At 39.3% G+C, this 21312-nt stretch overlaps 2 protein-coding genes across 2 annotated transcripts in view; one reads left to right on the top strand and one right to left on the bottom strand.

Annotated features, from left to right (window-relative positions):
• Positions 1–21312, top strand: part of LOC128255574 (uncharacterized) — a 72125-nt gene that overhangs the window by 6574 nt on the left and 44239 nt on the right. Inside the window, 4 exon segments of the mRNA XM_052985238.1 lie at positions 319–1529; positions 1531–1905; positions 18216–18435; positions 18497–18756. Of these exon segments, the coding sequence (XP_052841198.1) occupies positions 330–1529; positions 1531–1905; positions 18216–18435; positions 18497–18756 (2055 nt within the window). The 5' untranslated portion in view covers positions 319–329.
• Positions 5800–8056, bottom strand: LOC128255577 (esterase B1). The gene is given in 4 exon segments (XM_052985241.1): positions 5800–6388; positions 6390–7028; positions 7030–7774; positions 7840–8056. Coding segments are annotated over 4 exon segments (1701 nt in total). The 5' UTR covers positions 7887–8056; the 3' UTR covers positions 5800–6118.

Below are 21312 nucleotides of genomic sequence, written 5' to 3'. Positions count from 1 at the left end.
ATTTTCCAAATCGAACTTTTATTTTAGAAGTAATTGGCAGTTAAGTTATATTATAACGTCATAAAAGAACGGGATAGAGCGAAACACCTGTTAGCAGGGGTGTAGTGTCGGCGCTGCACTCCGGCAGATGTCGCCACTTATAATCCAATTGATTTCTGTGGGCATATTTCTTTGGAAATTGGTTAGCTGAGTAAAAGAGTAGCTAATAGTCTTTCCTTTTTGATTTATTAGAGAAAACATACAAATGTTAAGTTTAAGTTAAGTGGGATCAATTAAAACAATTTCTAACTTCTTTGACTTCTATTTCTTCCATTGCAGTTGCTGATATTATGGAAAAAGCGAAGGCGTATATCAAAAATGAACTTCGCGGTGGCAGCCAGCTTTCCGAGCCAGCAACCACTCCGAACCCGACCTCGCCGTCCTCGAGTGGAACGCTCCAAGCGAGCAAGCAGCCTTACGCGCCCGTGGAGCTGATGCCCTCACCCGGAGCAGCGGCTCATCGCAGCAGCCGGACACCCGGCGAGCAATATCACTTGGGCTATCAGCAAAATGCCGCTCAGCACTACTATGCGGGGGTCAAGTCGACGGGTAGAGCTTCAGCACCGCCTGATCACCATCATGTGCCCATGACCATTTGTTTTGTGTGTGGCGGACATGGTGGCTATGAGCCGCAACCGCTGAGGATTCGTCACAATGCCGAGCGTCCCGCTGAATCTTATTTTCCCTTTCTGGAGCGCCACGACCCGCCGAACGGATTGCCGGGAGTGACGCCTGGCCAGGATTACGTGTGGGCCTGTATGCTCTGCTTTCGATCCTTGAACGAGCAATGGGATGCCTACGAGCGGCAAAAGAAACCACTGCTGCAGCGCATCTACCACATGAAACGGGTGGACGGAAAGGGCTACATTGGAGCCGATGTGGCCACACAAAGCGAGTATGCCGCCCAGGTTTTGGGTTTGAGTGCTGAGCATCTCACCCAGAACGGCCTGGTGGAGGGCCACGGCGATCCCTACGCCTTGGCACGCCACTACTCGCCGCAGCTGCAGCAGTCGCACCACCACCACAGTACCTCAAGGAATGCCTCACCCTCGCCGAACCCCAGTGCTGCCGGCGGCGGCGGCGGTGGTGGTGGGGACTTTTATCCCAGGAACTCGACGCCGTCGAGCAACCACAACAGATACCTGAGCAGGCCACAATCGCGGGACATGCCCGTGGCCTCGCCCTCATCGCGACCGCCCAGCGAGCCGCCGGCCATGAAATCCGCCGGCTATGCCCAGCAGAAGTTCAAGCTAAGCCCGGCACCACCTCCGGCTGGCTATCAGGGCCAGGCGCCATACCATCCCGCCCAGTATCAGCAGCTGCAGCAGCAGACGGCCGCCTATCATCTGCTGCAGCAGCAGGTGAACGCTGGCGGCGGAGCAGCCGAGTCGGCCCACTACAAGGGCAATCCCTACAGTGCGTTGCCCTCGCCTGGCAGTGCCCCATTGGGACCTCCGGTGCCGTCCACTTTCGAAGATGACAATGCCACCTGTGCTGGACTTACGGAACTCCTCGAGTTCCAGTGCTCCTCCCACGCCTCGTCATGGATCGATCATCAATTCGGTGGCGCCGTCCAGCCAACCGCAATCAGAAGTGGGAATCCTGGACCTCTCCATGCCGGACAAGAACTCCATCACCGAGGTGTGCTACGTGTGCGGCGATGAACAGCGCAGGGGCAGCCTCATCGAGCTGAGTACGGTGAAGCCAAGGGAAACCGGAAGACCAGGACAAGCTGTGGCGTATTTTCCCCTGTTCAACGAACAGCATCCGCGGCCAGCACGCTCACGTCCCAAGGATCCGCGCGGCATGATCCAGGCCTGTCTGCCCTGTTACGAGGACCTCATACAGCAATGGAACGCCCACCAGGTGAGTTTGCAATTCAAATATGGGGTTCTCTCATTGGCATATGTGCATATGGAGCAGATTCATCCGGCCTCGCTAGCGATTTTTTTATTCACATCTCGATCAGAAATAGTGTCGAGGTTTTCAGTTGAATTTTTGGCACTTGGCTCTGATTTCTTTGTTCTTATGGTAAACTTGGGAAAAGTATTTTATCTTGCAGAGAAGAAAAATCTTCGTATTTCAGTTTTCATAGGTCAAAAAAAAATTAATATGCCACCTTAAATTATGTTTTTACAAAAGACCTTCTTTATTTAAACTAAAAAAAAAATAAGCTTTTAGAAAATATCTTATTTAAACTTGAAAAAAAACTATAAGTCTAAATTAAGCAATCTAAAAAATCTGAAATACTTGATTTAGCTATGTCATCAAAATGAATTCCAGTGAACTCTCGAAACTTAAACATTCAACTCCGCAAAATAACCAAAAGGGGGGTTCGCTTTAAGTTAAGCCCCCCACTCTATACGCACATATCCACATAAAATATATGAATATGCAAATAGAAATGTTTATGGATGCTAGCATACATACCATCGTTTTTCCAAATATTTTGTGAAAATTTCAATATTGTACACTCTCGCATAAATAATGGAATTCAATAAAAATGGTTAGGGGGCGGTGAAAATAAGGGGAGCACACGCTGCGTCGAAAAAATGAAGAGGAAATGCAAAATGCAAAATGGCAAATGGAAAATGGCAAAAACAAACCTTGGCAACCAAACCAAATAAAACAAAACCCAGAAACAAATTTACGAAAGCAGTGTTTCGCGTCGCACGAATCAAAATAAACAAAAATATGGCCACAGCACCCAATGTGCGGATGATGATGACCATAACGATGAGGCTGTGCCATGGCGGTGGCGATGGCGATGATCATGATGATGTTGGCGCCATGGAGATTGACCCGGGAGTAAGGCACTCCACTGTGCGAACGATTAATCAGTGGGGTCGTCGTCGTCGTGGTCGTCGTCGCTTTCGTTGTCGTTGCCGTCGTCAGCCTCCACATATACTTTAGTACTATAGTAGTATAGTGTATTGTAGCCCCCCCCACCCCCCCTGTCCCGCCGCGCAGAGGGAATTATCATCATCCACCAACAATCCACACCACTGTGGATCTGGGGATCAAGGAGGGGTCACGCGGGAGGAGACCTCGTAAAGGCGGCGAATGTTGTGGGAATTTTGACCGCAGGGTCGCTTGTGTTTCTGATTAAATTTTAATAGCTTTCCGCGATTATTTCGCTTCTTTCGTTTTGTTTCGCATTTTCCTTTTTTTTTCGCCGCACACCACTTTTTTTTTTTTTTTTGTCTTTCGATTTTATTTCTGAATGCGAAAATGTATTTATAAATTTGAGACATCGCCCTGGTTTCGCTCATTGATAGTGGTTGTATAGCTTGTCCCGGGGAGTGGGGCACGAAATTTGGTTTCAGTGTGCTTAGTATTTCTTGAATGATTCACGTGTTATTCGCCTCAATGAAAGTTTTCTTTCCTAAGGGAAACTTAGTAATGAAAGTAAAAAACACCATGACAATTTTTATAGCTAAATTAAATAAAGAAATTAGATAATTTTCTTGCAGGTATTTTTGGTAATAAATCGTGGGAATTTTTTTTCTCGGTCTCTAAACTCTATATATGTTTTAAACTGCAAAATTGCATACGTTTTCTCATACTTTTAGCTAACAATACGAACGGAAAAGTCGAGTCTTAAACAACTTAAAAACTTATATATATGCCATATAAAAAGTAGAGTAACATGAAATACTGTCTATTCTTTAACGCGCACTTACTTTATATAAACTGCATATTGGTTTTGGGTAAACTGTTATCTTTTGATTGAAAAAGAAAAATATTATTTTTAAATAAACGTAAAAAAAGTATTGAAAAGCATAAATGAATCTGTGCGACGGTTGAGGTCTCCCGAATTGCACTATAAAATAACATATTTCCTTTTTTTAATACATAAATAGTTCAGAAAATATTAAGTTTCGACTGTAAAATTTGTAAAAGAACATTTTACTTTTCAGTATTTTCAAAGGATAATTAAATTTCAGAAATTATATAAAAAAAAATGATTAATACCTTAATTTAATATAATTTTATCCTCAACACTTTTGAGAACACCCCATTCGCCACCCACTCGTTCGAACGCAACAAAGCCCACAAATGTAAATTAATTTGTAGGGGCTCACCCCCCATAGTCACCCATCGCCACCCACCGCAACGAAACCAAAACAATTTGAATTTTAAATTCAGCGCAGAAATTTCCAACATGCCATAAAAATGCAAAACTCACAGCTGGTGAGACGCTGCCTGCGTCGCTGCCGCAGCTCACAGTCGCCTCTCGAAACTCGGGAATGCAATGTGTAAAATGCCGGATAAATAATTAAATGCCATTAATTGGAATTGTGTAAATTTCGCAGGAAAAAGTAAAGCCCAAACAAAAATAAGCGGTGAAAAAAATGAGTGCGCCCACGAAATAATAAACATATAAATAAAGACAAATAAAATGGCAAATGCTGCAATGCAGAGAAGGGCGTGAGAGGTGAGAGGTGAGAGGTGCGGAGTGTCCACAAGCCTATTCAGGAAAATGCAGGATGAATAAATAATCAAACTGGGAAAATCATAGCGACTGGGCACTGGGCTGGGGCGACGAGACAAATTAATTAAATTTAACCCAGTAAACCATGGAAATTCTCTTTTGGCCGGCTGCCAGAAAAGCAACCAAACCGGGCCTACCTACAGACCAACCAGCGCGTTTTCCTCCCCCAATGACGCGCACCCATTTTCCATTCAACGAAATGTGCGAAAAACAATTTAAATATTTATGCTCAAATTTTATTTAAAGCAAACCGAGTGCGAGCAAACAAAATCAAATCATGAAAAAAGTAAGAAAATTTAAATCGATCCGTTGGTCTGGCTCTATGCCAGAACCGAAATAAACGAAAGCCATAAACTATATCGAGGCATGTTATAAACAATTGTATAAACAAATCGCTTAAGATACCCTCTGAAATGTGCAGAAGAAATTTGTATTATTTTGTTTTTAACCATCAACTTTGCTAGATGATTATTGTATTTAAGTAAGATTGAAAATAATTACTCTCTAGATTTTTTATACATTTATAACTATTTTAAAAAGTAGAATGTTCTACTTACATGAACACAAAACCAATTCTTCCTGAATAAAATTTAAAGACATTTTAAAGGGTAATCCCGACTTCGTTGCAGATAAACCATGTATTTAGTCAGTTAGCTCCATATTGATGTGCAAATAAACCCAACTTGTTTCTCGTTTGTCTAAAAATACCAACCATTATAAATCAAGTTTATGTTTGCAATGGCATTTTAAAATTCTCCATAAAAGTTCTTTTTTCCTGTGAAAGTCATTAAACAAAATTTCAAATTGCAAGGCTTAATTCTCCAAAACCGAAGATTAATTGTTGTTTAAACATTTCATACATTTATGAGTTTGTGAATGGATGGGGAATGTAGAACAAATCAGTAAAAGAAGAACATATTATGAGATTGACAACAATGACCTGCGGTATTTCCTTGGCTCCCAAGAATTTTCTGGCAGCCTGCCCAAAAGTCAATAAAAGAAGAGCATACACGACCCAGACACTAGATCCGGATAAAACTGGCTGCGAAATCAATTCCAACCGAAAACGTTGCCATTATAAAAATGGAAATAAAACCCAAGAGAATACATTAAGCGAATTATTTTTGGAGTGGGATAATTGGAACAGTCGCCTTCGGTCTATGGGTTATTCTTGTGTAATATTAAAACGTTTGGCTTACCCTTTATCAGACCTTGATAAAATTCTTTTTTCGCATTAATTGATTTTGTCACTGACAAAGATTAGCTGTATTTTCTCTTTCGGTTTATTTAGTTTAAAGTTTGGCATACAAAAATTGTACAAAAACTGGTTTTAAAGCTAATAAATTCAAAAGCAGCAAATTTTCTAAAGACTAAAGTCTTCACTATAAAAGTGAAAGTTACAAAGACTATAAAAATACATCAACAAAAACAACGTAAAACGACTTCTGAAATACAAGATTCATTCTTAAGTAATGTGTCTTAGTTAAATCGCACATTATGTATGAAGAAGCATATTTGAAATAAGGACACCATATAAAGCTTTTTAATTTTCCTGAAATTATTTGGTTTTGTAGTTTAACGTTTTCAGTAGAGACTCTCCCTGGTATAAAAACTATCCCATACAACAAACTGTTTGCTTTCCGGCAATGGCATGAACTCCAGACCATCGGCAATGTTAAGGCAGTGTTCCGGAGCACCTGGTCGCAATGGGTCCCACTTCACGGGTGCGATAATATCGCAATTGGGATCTCCAGTGGTGGCAAACGATGTCCACATGCCAATCAACCGCTCAATGGTACGATATTCAGGTGTATTCTTGTCCAGTTTGCTGGAGAGTATTCCGTAGAACATGTAAGGAGAGGTCGTCAGCATGGCACACACCCCTCACCTTTTTGCCGCAATTCAAGATCCTGTATTGATTATAGTGCGGTGAATCCATATCGAATCGGTATAGATACGTGGATGAGCTGGCCGCATAGGTCAATCTGGCGAGCAAAGTGCGATGAATGTCATGCCAGAAGTTTTTGACGCTCAGAATGTGCAGACATTCGTACAGCTCCATGCTGGACCGTTCAGGATCATCGAAATAGGATTTCTTTAGCCTCCTCACCATCTCCGCCAGCTCATCCTTATCGACGGCATTACGCACCTGCTTTGGAATTATGGCCTCAAAAGCACTCAACATGTAAAGCGGATCCCTCAAAGTTGACTGATACGAGAAGAGTCCCTCGAAAGAGGTGCCGCCAATGATCATTGGAATCTGATTGCCCCAGGCGCTGGGTAACTGTTCATGTTGGGATTTCGGAACCACACAATCCTCGCCCACGTATGGTTCGATAACCGGGGCAAAGGCCAAGATCTCATAGTCGCGCTGCTCCTCCTGCGTCATAATCGCATTGCAGTGCAGGGTCAACTTATCAGCTGGTATCTGCTGGAAAAAGTCCAACAGTTGCTTTTCGCTTTCCAAGTCACCGGTGTAGCCGAATTCCTTGCCCTAAACGTTGGGGCCACTTTCGATCCGGATGCGTGGCCCAGGCACATAAAGCCGAGCTAGATTGCACGATGGCGCGATGGAAGAGCCCTCTAGCCTGCTCCGATTGCATGAGGATGTGGGTGGAACTTCCGCCAGCTGACTCACCCATGACGGTTATATTCTCGGGATCACCATTGAAACTGGCTATGTTGTCCTTGACCCAGCGAAGTGCCTGGATTTGGTCCTTCAGACCCGCATTGCCTGGTACCTTGAGCGTCTTGTCTTTCAGACTCAAAAAACCCAAGACACCAACGCGATAGTTGAGGGTGACCAGTAGGACGTCGTGTTTCATAAAGTAATCCGGTCCGTAGAGGTATCGGGAGGCTTCGCCTATCTGAAAACCACCGCCGAAAATCCAAACCATTACGGGCAGAGGTTTTGGCGTCTCCAGTTTCTTCGCGTAAACATTGAGATAGAGGCAATCCTCGGATCCTTCGGCAATTTTAATAATTGGGTTCCTCTGCATGGGTTTTGCCCTGGCAAAGGTGCAATCCCTTACTCCCTGCCAGGATTTCGGAGGTTGTGGGGCGCGAAAACGCAGCTCTCCCACTGGCGGCTGGGCAAAGGGAATGCCTTCAAATGAGTAGTAGATTTCGCCATCGTAGACCGTCTTGCGCAGCTGACCCTTTAACTGACCGTATTTGGTGGTCAATACTTTGGTCTGACCCGTGCCCAACTTATATTGCACAACCTTATGGGCGATTATCCTGAAAAAGATGCCAAGTTATGATGACTCATCGCGCCCGAGTTCGTTTGCAAACTTTGTACTCACTTGGCGCCCAATTTCAACTTGTCAGCGAACCCCACACGCAAATCCATTTCTGCCTACTCACAATTACTGTACTAAATAAATAGATGTATTCAGAATATACTCTACTTTGGCCGCAATCTTCTCCGACACTTCCAACACGCTCGAACGCCAGACAGAGACTGAAAATGGTTCTCGCTGCTCCAGTTGATGATAAAATTGTTTAGATAGTCGGCGCGCCCTCGAGTGGGGAGGCCAATGGGGCGACCATAATAATTACCGCTGTTTCATTCCAGTTTCGTCCATATGTGGATTAGTTGATAGCAATATGATACGTTGTACCGCTGGACAATCCCTAATTGAGTTCGAACAGAGCTATATTTTGGTACCAAAGATGATAAGACTCGAGTGGTAGATTGTCTGGAAATCAAATATTTATGGTTAATACAGCTACACAGAGATTTAAAAGGGCAGCTAAAGGGGTTATTTTTTATTATTATTATATAAATATTGAGTTCAAACGTCAAGCTAAACCGAAAAAGGTAATAATAAATGGACTGAAATCTAGTATAATAATGGTTGAAATGACTTATATAGATATTAAACATATTGTGAACATTTTTTCACATTTAAAAAAAGTAATTATTTATATTGTAATTTATTATAATAATATTTTAAAGGGAAGCACGTTCTAAAGTTTATTACTTAATGCTCAAGCTTCACACTTTCTTACCCAAATAAATCTATAAGTATCTGGATCTGGTTTTGCGGTCTTTCAACAGCTGCAAAGCATAGAATTTAATTGTACTGAGTGGGTGAAGAAGCAAAAGACAAAACGTGGCTGTCATTAATTAAGCATTACAATGCTCCTCAGAGTCTGCCTTTACTTGTGTTGGCAGCTTTTGCCTCGGCAATTCACTCTTTACATTTGCGCCAAACAACGATGACGTAGGCGATGACTTAAGAGGCTGAGTGGGTGGTTGGGTGAAAGTTGGGTGTGGTGTGCGGTTGCCTTGGTAACGAGCACAATTCTGAACGAGTGTCTCCTGCGGCTTTAGTCCCTTCCCGTCTGTCTAGTCGCCTTGGCCTCGCCTCCTGTTCTTTGACGTTGTTTGTGCATTAGTTAATGTGATTATTTCACACTTCGTCTGCTTTGAACTAACATTTAATTTAGCCCAACTCCCACTCCCAACGGGCTTAGCATCGCCTCTTCCCCTCCCTGGTTTAGTTCGTTTGCCTTCTTTTGTTTACCCTGTATCATTTGTTTGTTTGGACCAGTGTGCCTTGTGTGCGTTTACTTAACTTTTCTTATCACTCTGACTGCGTTTGGGTTCTTGTCTTACTCTTGAATTTGTCTCTAGTCTTTGTACAGAGAAATATTTTAATCCTAACCAATTTCTGACAAGTTAAATATTATTAAAGACATTTATAATAAAGGTCAAAATAATTTAGAGGAATATTTTATCTTGCTGTTTTAAAAATTTGCAAATTCTTTTAATGAAACTAATTACAATTTAAAAATGCAGTATAATTAAAATCCTACTATCGTAATATAACAGTTTGTTACATAGATTAAAAACTATTTTCCATGCTGTAGCCATTCAAATAGTTATAAAGCATTTAGCTTGCTGATTTGACACTTAATTACTGGCTTTTCCAAACACTATTCTACAAAGTTATACAACTTTAACTGAAATCGTATTAATTTGCTCAAGTTTTAAACATAAATTTGTGAATTTTTAATAATTGCAAGCAATTTAAACCCTTTTTTGAGCTCGAGTGCTAAATCAAATTGCATTTCTTAAAGCCCTTAAGTATTTTGTCTGCGAATTAAATTTAATCTTGAATCATTCAACCCCTTCTTTAGTCTTTAAGTCCAATTCAATTTTGTTTGCTATTTCGCCTACATTGTTTCCGATTTTGCTGTTGCCAGGTGGATTATTGGGTCTCTAAGTGTGTCTGAGTGCATCTCCCCCACATTCTCGCCATTCGCGCCAACCGCCCCTCAAAATACCCACATTGTGCAGATTCCGTGCTGTGCTGTTGGTGTTGCCATCGACTAAATAAATAAACATTGCAATCTATGTTGGAGAGCGTTTGTTTGGCTGTGTTGCTGTTTTCTTATTTGCTCCGCTTTTCAGCTCGGCGCCATTGCAACTGCACACAGGCTACGCATTTGTCTATATCCATCTATAGTGAAAATCCTCTAGAACAGACTTATCTCAGCTGTGGGCTTTTTAATAGTATTTTGTACACTTTGCATAATTATTGTTAGATTTATTTTGTTTTGACAAGACTTAAACTTTGAGAAATTTACTTTTTTTTATCATTATGACTGTTTGGTGCCGTTTTGGTCCCCTTAAATTTAGATATTCAAGCTTTTTAAGTTATAGAGGTAATAAAAGTTTAAAAAGTTTTGGTCTCAAATGTTATTACTTGACATAGTTTGAGTTGCAAAAAAAAAAGTCTTTTAAAAGTTGAAGATACCGAAGTTGGACTGTATCTATATGTGCGCTCCATGCATGAGCTATTCGCTCTTGGCATGACGACCTCCAAGTGCCTGCTTCTACTTTGGCCCCTCCTCCACTTCGTCTCCCCCCTTTCCCCTGAATCTTCATCGTCTTCTTCTCTTTATAGTAGTGTTTACATGAAGTTGGCAGCGCCTACTTGCCAGAGGTGACGACTCCCGACCCATTGCCCCTCGCCTTGTCCCACATCTCTTTTTGCTACTGTTTTTCCTCATCACTTTTCTTTTTTTTTTTTTGCCCTAATGTTTTTCCTCTACAATTTTTTGTAGCTCCTTCTTGATTTTGCTGGTTTTTGCCACTATCCATATTTCAGGGTTGCCGTCATCAGAGCAATAAAACTTAATTCAGAATACCGTTGTGTGGGGTAAATTTAGAATTCGATTCAATTAGAATAGTATGTTTGCTAAAATCCAAAATCCGAAAACCAAAACAAAATCAATCAATTTTGTTTATCATGCCAAGAGCACTAAAGTGAAGCATTCAACTTGACTACACTCTTTTTCTGTGCTTTCATTTGGATCACATGAAAATGTTTTTGAATTTTTTTCTATTATGATGATATGTTATTTTATAAGCTTATTTGTAGCGTGAATAGAAATTTGATAAAATAGAGAAAATATTTGCATGCAAAATTGGTGGAAAATTAAAATTTAAATGTTTTTATGCATTTCTAAAATTTGTTTAACAATTTGAGTAGTTCCTGCCAACTGGTTTCAAATATATTTTGCTTTATTTGTAACCGATTTCTTATGATCACCAAAACTATTTCATCAGTAAATTAGCAAAATATTAAAGTCTTTAATTGACTTAAAGTACTTTTAGATACGATCATTTTGCTTGCTCTCCAGTAGTTGGAAATACTGATTTTCTAGCTATTACCAAACTAGTTATTTTTTTTAACTGTGACTAATGACCGACTTGTTACTTTTTAAATAAATATATATGTATAAGTGCAGTTAATGTGAATAGTAAATTTTGCGAACTACGAGTTGTTCGATACCGAGCTAGTGTTCTTTGAAAATGTGAAATTTTTTTTCTGCTGTTAATGGACCACTAAAAATTTTTGGACTACAAAATGTATGGTTTCTGTAATATGAGTGACTGACTAACAAACCAATTTGAATAATAAATGTTTCTTATTGACAAACCATGAAGATCAAAAATTACTGATTATTTAAATACCATCGATATGAAATATGAATAAATGTTACTGACTACCGAACTAGTTCCTCGATTTCTCAGCAGTCGTTCTTTATCTTTTAGCTGTGTTTATGTTCCCCATTCGCCGCTCCAATTGAATGCGAATGTGGTTCACTTCGTTGTTGTTGCTCCGTTTTTTCTTTTCGATTCGTAGACCGTGCGATGTATGGATGTGTGGGTGTAAGTGGTGGGGTCAGGGGGTGTGTGTGTGTGTGTGTGTGAGCTCCCCATGAAGCCGCTGTCGACGTCGCTGCGATTGCGTTGTTTGTTTTGTTTGTTTGCGTTTGTTTTAGCTGCTTTTCTGCCTGCCTTTTGCTTTTTGCTTTTTGCCTTTTGCCTTTCGCTTTGTTTTTCTTGCGGGCACAAGAACCACGAGCACCCAACAACAACAATGAAGCGCAGGGCTCTATCAGCAAAGTCGACGGCGACGTCGCGGCTAGCGTCGCTGTCAGCGTCGACGTTGGCGGCGGCCGCTCGATCCGTTCTTGCCGCCGCAGTCGCAGTCGTCAGTCGTCGTCGGCCGTCGCTGGCATCATTATACTACCGTTCCATCGTAGCGCGATTTTCAATCTCAATTCGCAATTGTTTATTGCTCAAAAACGTGTAGGTGTGTGTTATCAACAAAAATGCCATGTATGTGTGCCAAATCAAAATTGATAAATGCACAATATTAAGTGTGACAACAACAACAACATCAGCAACAGCAAAAACAACAAAAAAAAAAACAGCATCAGCAGCTTAAACGATTGTGTTAATAATAAAGGCAAACAAAAGTTCAATGTCTGTAGTAGCCGGTAACGGTGGCAGTGCCCCAAAACTGGTTTTAAAAATAAAATAAAAAAAAAAGTTATAACCGCCAACTTAACGACGTTGCTTCTGTTCAACAAAAATAAAGTAAAACAAAACTTAACGTCCAACTTTGTGCCTTTTTCCAGTTAGTTAATCGCCGGCTATCATCTCCAAGGGTTAAATAAAAGGTGTCAGACGTTAGTGATGTGCGCGTGATTTTAATTTAATTCGTCACTCAACGATGAACGATGAGTCACTGTTAGGCTCAGTGTATTTGTTAATCGCATTTCTTGACGGCAGTTCAATGATTTTCATACGGGAACTAATAAACCAAATAACAACCACCAGAAATTGCAGTAATTAATTCAATTTAAATCAGGTAAAGCTGTTCACTTCGTATGCCGTTATAAGTGACAATAAAATAAACTAACAGAAAATTATAGAAATATAGGAAGTTATTTAAAAATTGTATGGAGGAAGCATAATAAACACTATTACAAGAGATTGGAATGTGGCTAAACAAACATATAAGTGGAAGCAATATATCATGAAAAGTGACGAAATAGATACAAATATAAAATAACGATGAAAAGTGAAATAGATACAAATTTAAAATAACGATTTTTTAAGTATACCAATTTACTAAAGATAAATTCATCATCGTACCACCCTGTCAAACTAAATAAGAAAATAATTCTTTAAAAAGTTTCTTAAAAATCTGTTGATATAAAGATTGTTAGAAATTAATTATCGAACTTGTTTTTATTTAATGCTCAAAAAAGTTAAAATATTATTTTTATAAGTTTTGGTTTTTCCCTATCCGTTATTTATTGGAAGAGTATACAATTTGTATCTTTTGGGAATAGTTTTGTGACTTAGTGTTTTTTGATATATATTAGTATTTAAAGAAATTCCATCCCTAAGGCCAAGCGGGTCAAGCTTTTTTTTGTTTATTGTTCAGTGTATCTTAACCTGTCAGCGAGGTGGCAGGGCCATTAAGTTTGCCCCTGTGTGTGTTCGTATCTGTGTGCCTTCAGTTGAAGTACAAGTACAAGTACACGACTTAAACAAGTGAGGCGGCGCAAGTCAAGAACATCAACTACCGTTTCACTTTGCGCGTTTTCAAACACGAGCATTTTTGCCGTTTTCCGCGCGTTTGTTTGCGTGTACCGTTCTAAAAATAAAGCAACCGTTTCATGTGCAGTCTCCCCTTCCCCTGTTTATACATTCAGACATACATACATATGTATGTATGTTTGTACATACCTCAACGACTTCTTCCACATCTTTTTCAACTTCTTCCTGACGGATAGAAAAAGATTGCTGTTCGCCAGCTCGTGTATTTGTTATCGGTTATTTAATGTGATTTATTTGTAAGCGAATGTTGATTTATATCGCTCGAAGCGGGGAGCAGCCAAAACTATAACAACAATATCAACTACCATGGTTTATCACGCACACGAGCACTTAAGTGGGTCAAAAAAATAATTGGCACGCCCCTTTGAACGTCTCTCCACACAAGCTACTCCACACATACACACACACACACACACACAGAAAACAGTTTACTTACTGTTTGTCCTTGTCCTCCCACATTGACCCACTTGGGTGGGCGTGGCACGAGCTCGAGCTTGGTTTTGTTTCTGTTTTGGCCAAGGCCAAGCTTTTTACTCCCATTACCGATTCACAATTACCTTACGACGCCACTCACAATTGCGTTTTGTTTACAGACAATCCAATCAATTTCGAAGTGAACATTAAATTAAGGATCTAAACAAGCTCGTGCTAACTCCTTAAATATTTAATGTCTACAAGTTTTCACTAGCTGTTCTCATTAATAGTTAAAATCAATCATGTTTCGGGTGAAAAGTTTTTACCTTCTTTAAATAATTGATTTGTTGTTCTGAGGGGTTATAGGTTGAATAGGTTGTATTTAACTGTGAATGTGAAACTGTAGTTCAAATGCTTAAGTTTAGTTTTAAATACTCAGGTTTAGTTAGTTTAGTTTCGTTCTTCACAAAAAGAAAAACTTTAAATAGCTTAAGGATCTTAGAATATTTAAATCAAGACTTAATCAAAAGTTGACCAATTCTGGCGAATTCCCTGAACCTTTTTTTTTACTTTCACTCAAGTGCGAAGCTTATTATCCAACTTGTGCAAAACAGTTTTTGCACCCCCCACTGTCTGTTGTTATGGTTATCAACTTTCAACGCCTTTCGCACGAGCTTCAATTGATTGTTTGTGGGATGAGGAGGGAGAGTGAGTGATGAGGGGGCGGTTTGAGAGGTGCTAGTATTCGAAATACCGCTAATTACATTTCCATTGTGTTGAGTTTTACGGGAGCAACAGGTGCGGTATTGTATTTTAGTTGTGAAAACAAATACTTCTTTATACCACAACCATTCTTTTAATGTTGTATAGTTCCTAGGATCTATTGCATTTTACTATAACAGTTTCGAAATCAAATACTTTTACAGTTACAAAAAGTTAAAACAAAAGTTTAAAGTGAAAGAATTTCAACAACTGTGAATCAGGACAAGTTTATAAAATTAATACATAAACAAAATATTATTTATAAAGCCCATAATCCAAATAAATTATAACACAAAAATATCTATCCAAATAAAAAGATTATCTTTTGTACGGTTTGGTGAACGCCGGAGCTGCACTTCCATTAGGCCTGGCATGTTGCATGTTATGCATAATTAGTTACCTCTTAATAGACCGCGTCCCCTCGGCGGGTGATCGCGTGTGTTTGCGGAATTTTGCAGCACCCCCGGGAACGGATACGGATGCATCATTATCGTCGTCATCATCATTATCATCATCGTGAGCGTCATCCGTCGTCGCGTTCGCGTTTTATCCACGCCCAACTGCACACCGCAAACATAAACAGAAGGAGAGCAAGAACGTTTATATCGGTTTCAATTAAATTTAATTTGTATCGTGTTGTAATTAAGGTGCCGAACACACTCACACTCAGATCAGATGCCGAGAAATCTCTAATTAATCTGCCAGACCAAACACAAAACAACAACAACAACAACAACAACTGCCGCTGGGCTAATAAGAAGTGATTCATTCAATCTCAATTGAAAACAATTGAGCAATTGAAATGCTGTGAAAAAATGATCTACATTTATGCAATAAAAAAATACAAAGTATTTGAGTGCTCAGTGAACAAGTGATTTCCCCCAGCTCAAAATGGCTCAAAACTTGACCATGTTGGTGGGCGACAGCAACACCAGCACCAATGGTACAACCAGCAGCAATGAAAACAACAATAGCAGCAACACATCAGTTAACTTTAAGCCAAAGGATACGAATGGCTGGAAGGATTACAAGAAATTGAAAACATATCTCATTCTAAAGGATCAGCAAAGTGAAAAGGTAACATTGCTGGCGAAGCAATCTTGTTAAAGGGGGGCATTGACCCTAACGATACTACTGTCTAAAATATCTTTTAAATATTTCAATGATACAACAGTAATAAACATTGATAAGCTTAAACTGAACTATTTTAGGGTGAAAATGGCTGATTTAGAATAAAAATGTTTTCCCAACTACCGATTGTGAGTTCTGCCACCACTTTATTGCATTACCCAATATAATTTCGATTATATTGTATCTATAACAGATAGCAATACCAATCTTTCGTTATAGAAAGCGTTCGTAGAGGTATTTAATATCCCCAAGCAATCAATCATTATTGACCCAAATTATGAACTAAACAAACAATTAATAATAAAACGTAGAGATAAAGAAGTAAGCTGACACGATTCCAACTATTTTATAATTCCCAACAAGAGAAAAATACCATTAATTGATAAAAATGATTGCCTCTTAACTAAATACTTATTTATATCTACTTAAAAAGTGGCTAAAAAGTTGTAAAACAAAAGCTGTAAAAAAAAGTGCTTTCAACCGCAATCCCAGATCTCCTCCCACTTTGTTTGATAATTAACAGAACAAATGCTACAAAAGTTATGAAAGAACAGAAAAAAGTTGCCCATAAAAGTTATTAAACGGTCATGACCCCCATTTTCGAAATGCTTATCAGCAGCATGAAAAGCACAAACAAACAACCAAGAAAGAGGTCTAAAAGAGTTTTTTTTTTTTTTTTTGGTAGGGGGTTGAAGCAGAGGGAAATAAAGTCAACGAGCGAGCATGGAAAGCGAACATAAAAAATGAACAACAGAACGAACATCTATAAAAAAATATGACGAACTTGTTTCTTCCACAAAGCCAACTGTCAGACGTCGGCCTGTAAGTGGGCGTAACTGGGGGCGGGGCATGGAACGAAAGGTGGAGACGCCACCGAGCCACTGGATCAATAAATATAGATGACATGGCACTGTCCAGATTGATGTGATGTGTGTGCGAGCCGCATGACAAAGCAAACAAACAAAATGGAAACAGAAACTTAAACAGAAACCGAAACAGAAACAGAAACAGAAACAGAAAAAAAAACAGAAACACTCGCGCATAAATTCTCTTCGTAGGTATGGATACTTTTGTATCTGAAAGTTACCCATGCCGCTTGCTGGCCGTTGTGCAATCAAAATGCGCGCCTATCAATGTCAGAAAATCTGACACAATGAAATACGGAAAGTAAACAAACAATTAAATTTGCTTAGTGCCTTATAAAATAAATGAATGCTCTGTACCCCGTCTCGCCACGCTTTTCTAATCTGAGTGGACAGCTGCCCAGATACAGCGGCGATGAAGATGCATAGATACATAAATTCTGGCGGTCGGAATAAAAGACTAGCAGGCATCATCAAAAAATATATGAAAATATTCAAACAAAATGAGAGAATCTACTTGGTCGTATACGTAATATGCCACTTGTCATTCCTGTTGACGAGCTTTTATGTTTTTTTGGGGCGTTCCAGTGTTGCGTGAGGGTGTCTCCACGTGCGTATATTAATTTGTATAAACACAGATGACGTCGGGTAACGGGTTCCCGTGGGTTTGGGTGTGGGGGTTTGATAGGTCGTATACGTAACCTACGTATGTTTATGACAGCAAGGAAGCGGAAAATTGTTGTGTTGATATGTGATAATGCTATTTAATTAATGGATGAATGCAAATTTTTTTACTAGCTATTATACATTAAATTTTAACTGATTTATAATACAGTTAACTAGTAATTTTCTAAGTCATATTTCAGTGTTTAACTCTTTCATAAGACTGACTTTTAGAATTCAAATATTTAAGTTCGGGTCAGGGATATTTTAGCATTTTGTAATTTCTGTTAAAATGCTTTGAATAATTCTTAGCTAATCTTAGCACAGAAAAATGTAAAGCTTTTAAATACATTTAGTTTTTGTTTTTGTTTTATGCTATAGCTGGTTGCATCATGAAATGTTTTATTCATGCGTGTCAATCTGTCAATCAACATAAATGTAATTCATCAATGTCGTTTCTATGTCAGCATCTTGAACAATTATAAGCACCAAAGCTTGTTTGCGATCTAAAGGTGTTTTAAAACGTATATTCAGCAAAAATATTAAGCTTTAGCCAATTAAAGTCCCGCACTCGTTGGAAAAATAAATGTAAGATTTCTATTTTGGGCTTTGCACACTAAGCGGCATTGTTGATCTTTGTTTGATGGCATTTTTTCACATGGCGTAGAGGTCATTACTGCGAATGCTACTTAACAGATGTTTGCTAAAAAACTCAGCTTTGTTAATCGATTTTAAATAGAACCATGTTTGTATAATTCACACCTTCTGGTGTGGTTTCTATGGAGAAGTCTAATCATCTCTTATATTCTGCTAATTGAATCTGCAAATTTCCGGATCAGGCTTTATTATTTATGGTTCGCGTTTCTCAAGCCCATGACTAATTTACATTTTTAATAAAAAAAATTTTTTTTAGGCAATCCATAAACCGGAATCGGAGCGGTCCTATCAGCTGCGAAAACGGTCGACGTTCGTGGCCGAAAGAACCACTTTCGTTTGCTACACCTGTGGAACGGATACGCCCTCATCCCAACTGCGCCTTGTCTACTGCTGTCCAAATGCTGAAAGGGAACCATATTATCCATTTATCAAGACCATTACAGTCTTCAAAAACGCTAGTCCAATTAGTCCGCAAGGTAAGTGCGATGAGTACCAGTTTTGTCATCTCATCTAACGCAATTATCTACCGACTTTCAGGCATGGTTCAGGTCTGTTCCACTTGCAACGAGAAGCACACTGGTTTGGAGGTGGGTGGTCCACCTCCAGCTGCCTCCAGCACCCACTCAGCTGTGGGTGGAGCTTCTCCAAGCGCTGGACACTCGCTGGAATCGAACTCGGCCATGTATAGTGCCAGTGGAGGGATAGCCGGAAATAGTGGGGTCCAATTTGGAGGTCGTAACTCACCATCAGAAAAGTCCCTGGCCAATTCGGACTCCACGAGTAATGTGCGGTTTAGGGTAAGGAATTCATCCATAAGTGGAAGTATAAATAGGTCTCTAAGGATCTTAGCAACACAAGTTCTCTTCAGAAGCTCTCTGGATATAGGGGTTTGACAAAAAAATATTACAAATTCCAAGAAAAAAAGGATAAAACTCGGAAGTTTTATTTTCCGAAAAGTTTCCAAAGATTATTTTGTTTTATATCAGAAGTCTAGCTTATAACTATGACTCACCATGTTTCTTGAAGTTATGTAGTTACATAAAAATTCATATAAAAGAGATCACTGTAACATACCCGTTTGAATTGGTATTGCCAAAATAAATTTGGTTACCACAGCCACAACATTAGTATTCGTAGATAAAGACCAAATGTAAAAATCCATTAGGATTCTGCTTCAAAGAAAAGTTGTACCATGAAAATAATTGTTGATTTCCTAAGAAAACTGGCTTTAACCGGAGCCAGTTGGCTATTTTAAAGGCATGACAATTAACAAAAATCTATAAAAAATAATATGATTTTAAGCATGCTACCGACTCAAACCCGTTCGTATCGGTTATGATGGGAAATGCTTTGTTTCATAAAACCAAATCTTGCTAGTTTACGCTGAAGAAATTGGTTATTTCATAGATGACGCAGTTGAATGAATCGATTGTCAATAACAATTTGTGAGGTGTACTCGAATGCGATTCTCATTTGCCTGCATCATAAATAATCCATTATATATATGTGGGTATATTCACAGAGTATCAGTTAAGTGCGCAAACATGGAAATTTACTAGAGAGTGCGCGGGAGATAATAGTTATGGTGTACGAATATAGGAAAAACAATGATTGCGCTTATTACAGCAACTGCTGGGAGACTGAGAGACTAGGAGACTGAGAGGATCGGAACGGATCGGATCGGATAGGATCGGATGGGATCGCCTGGGTCAGTAGCAGTGGCACTCGAAGTAGCGATAACATTGCTCACATTTCCAGCGATTAGCCGCACTCACTTGCCCCCGCCTCGGAAAACCGATAACCCAACTGAACCGGGCCCCATTAAAGTGCCAGGCGTCTGGGAGTGGGCCTATAGTCGGCAGATAGATGGCCGAGGATGGTTCACGACCTGAAATTGTTGAGTAATTCATTTGCAACCAGAAGGCCGTCCAAGAAAGAGAAGGATAGAGGCAGAGCCAGAGCCAGCTAATCAGACTTGGGAGTGGGAGTTATACCAGAATAAATTCGATCGTCAGCATGCTAACCAATTTGAGTCAACAAATGTCGAGATTAGATAGCCGGAATTCACGGCAACTCCACATGTTCTCCTTTTTTTTGGGGGGGGGGAGGAGGGAAGAGCAAATAAATATAGAGCAAATGCTAGTGGTAAATGAGGAGGGAACCCAAATGAAATTATCGTATAAACAAGCAAACACACATATGCGGGGGCAATAAAAAACTGGGTAAACTTGGTCGAGTCAGAGTCGGTTTTTTCTGTCAGTTTAAGGCATCTGCTTTGAACCGGTTTAGTTGTCTGCTTTTTGCTTAATTCTACTTAAACGCTTTTTATTTATAGCCGGCTGTTGTTCTTGTAGCTGTCGTCTCAGTTTTGTTTATTTTGTTTATTTTGCTTTTAGTTTTGTTTTGGCATTCTTTTTTTCCCTTCGTCTCTAATTTGAAATCTTTGAGCGTTTCGCCCGAGACAATTGAAAGACTTGTCGTCGCCTCGCAAATAAATTATTACAATCTCCTTTGGTTTACTCTTCACATTCGCATACGAATATGCTTAGATTTATGTTTGTTTTATACATTTGTATATAGTGAATACTTTTGTTTAATATGCCAATGTTTGTTACTATTTGTATAGCTTAATTTGTCTTAAAGTCTTTTCTCTTTCTGTTTTTGGTTGATTTACTGTTTCGTTTTGCTGGTTTTAGTTTTGTGATACTGTTTCCTGTGTGGCCTTTAGACTTTATTTATATTGGTTAAACAGCTTCGTGTCAAATACAGCTAAAATTATACATTTTTGTGGCGGCCTTGACAGAGTTGAGTGACTCGAACACAATTGTATTGCACGAATTATTTTCTTACTTTCCTAGTAATTGCGAAATGTATATTTTTTAGTTGTTTGAACTGTTTGACATTTGTGTTGGCTTTGATTAAACATAAGTCATCCGTTTGCGAAGCGTGTGGGTTGAAAAGAAGACGAAATTCCAACAAATTATCTTTAAACAGGTGCCTACAATTTGCTCTATTTTCTATATCTGTGGATATGAGTACAATGTGCGTATATAAAAGCTTGCGTGTACTCTGTGTTTATTCAGGTCATTGCACAATCGGGCAGAGTTTTCGAAACTCGTTTTCTTGCATAAAGAAACAGTAAACTGAGCTACAAAATACGAAATTAAATATAGATAAATGCAAATATTTATCAATACGCCAGCGACAATAACAACAACTGTAACTCAATATTTAAACAATTCTTTCCGAATTGTTTACATTTGCATTGTCTTATTTGTTGATTTCTGTTTTCATTTTCATGCCGCTCTCGAGTATTTGCATTACGGTCTCAGGGCTTTGAATTGCAAATGTTT

The sequence above is a fragment of the Drosophila gunungcola genome, assembly GCF_025200985.1.
Source record: "Drosophila gunungcola strain Sukarami chromosome 2R unlocalized genomic scaffold, Dgunungcola_SK_2 000011F, whole genome shotgun sequence".
Lineage (NCBI taxonomy): Eukaryota > Metazoa > Arthropoda > Insecta > Diptera > Drosophilidae > Drosophila > Drosophila gunungcola.
Note: the sequence above shows the minus strand (reverse complement) of the source record. Positions and strands in the feature narration are given on the sequence as shown.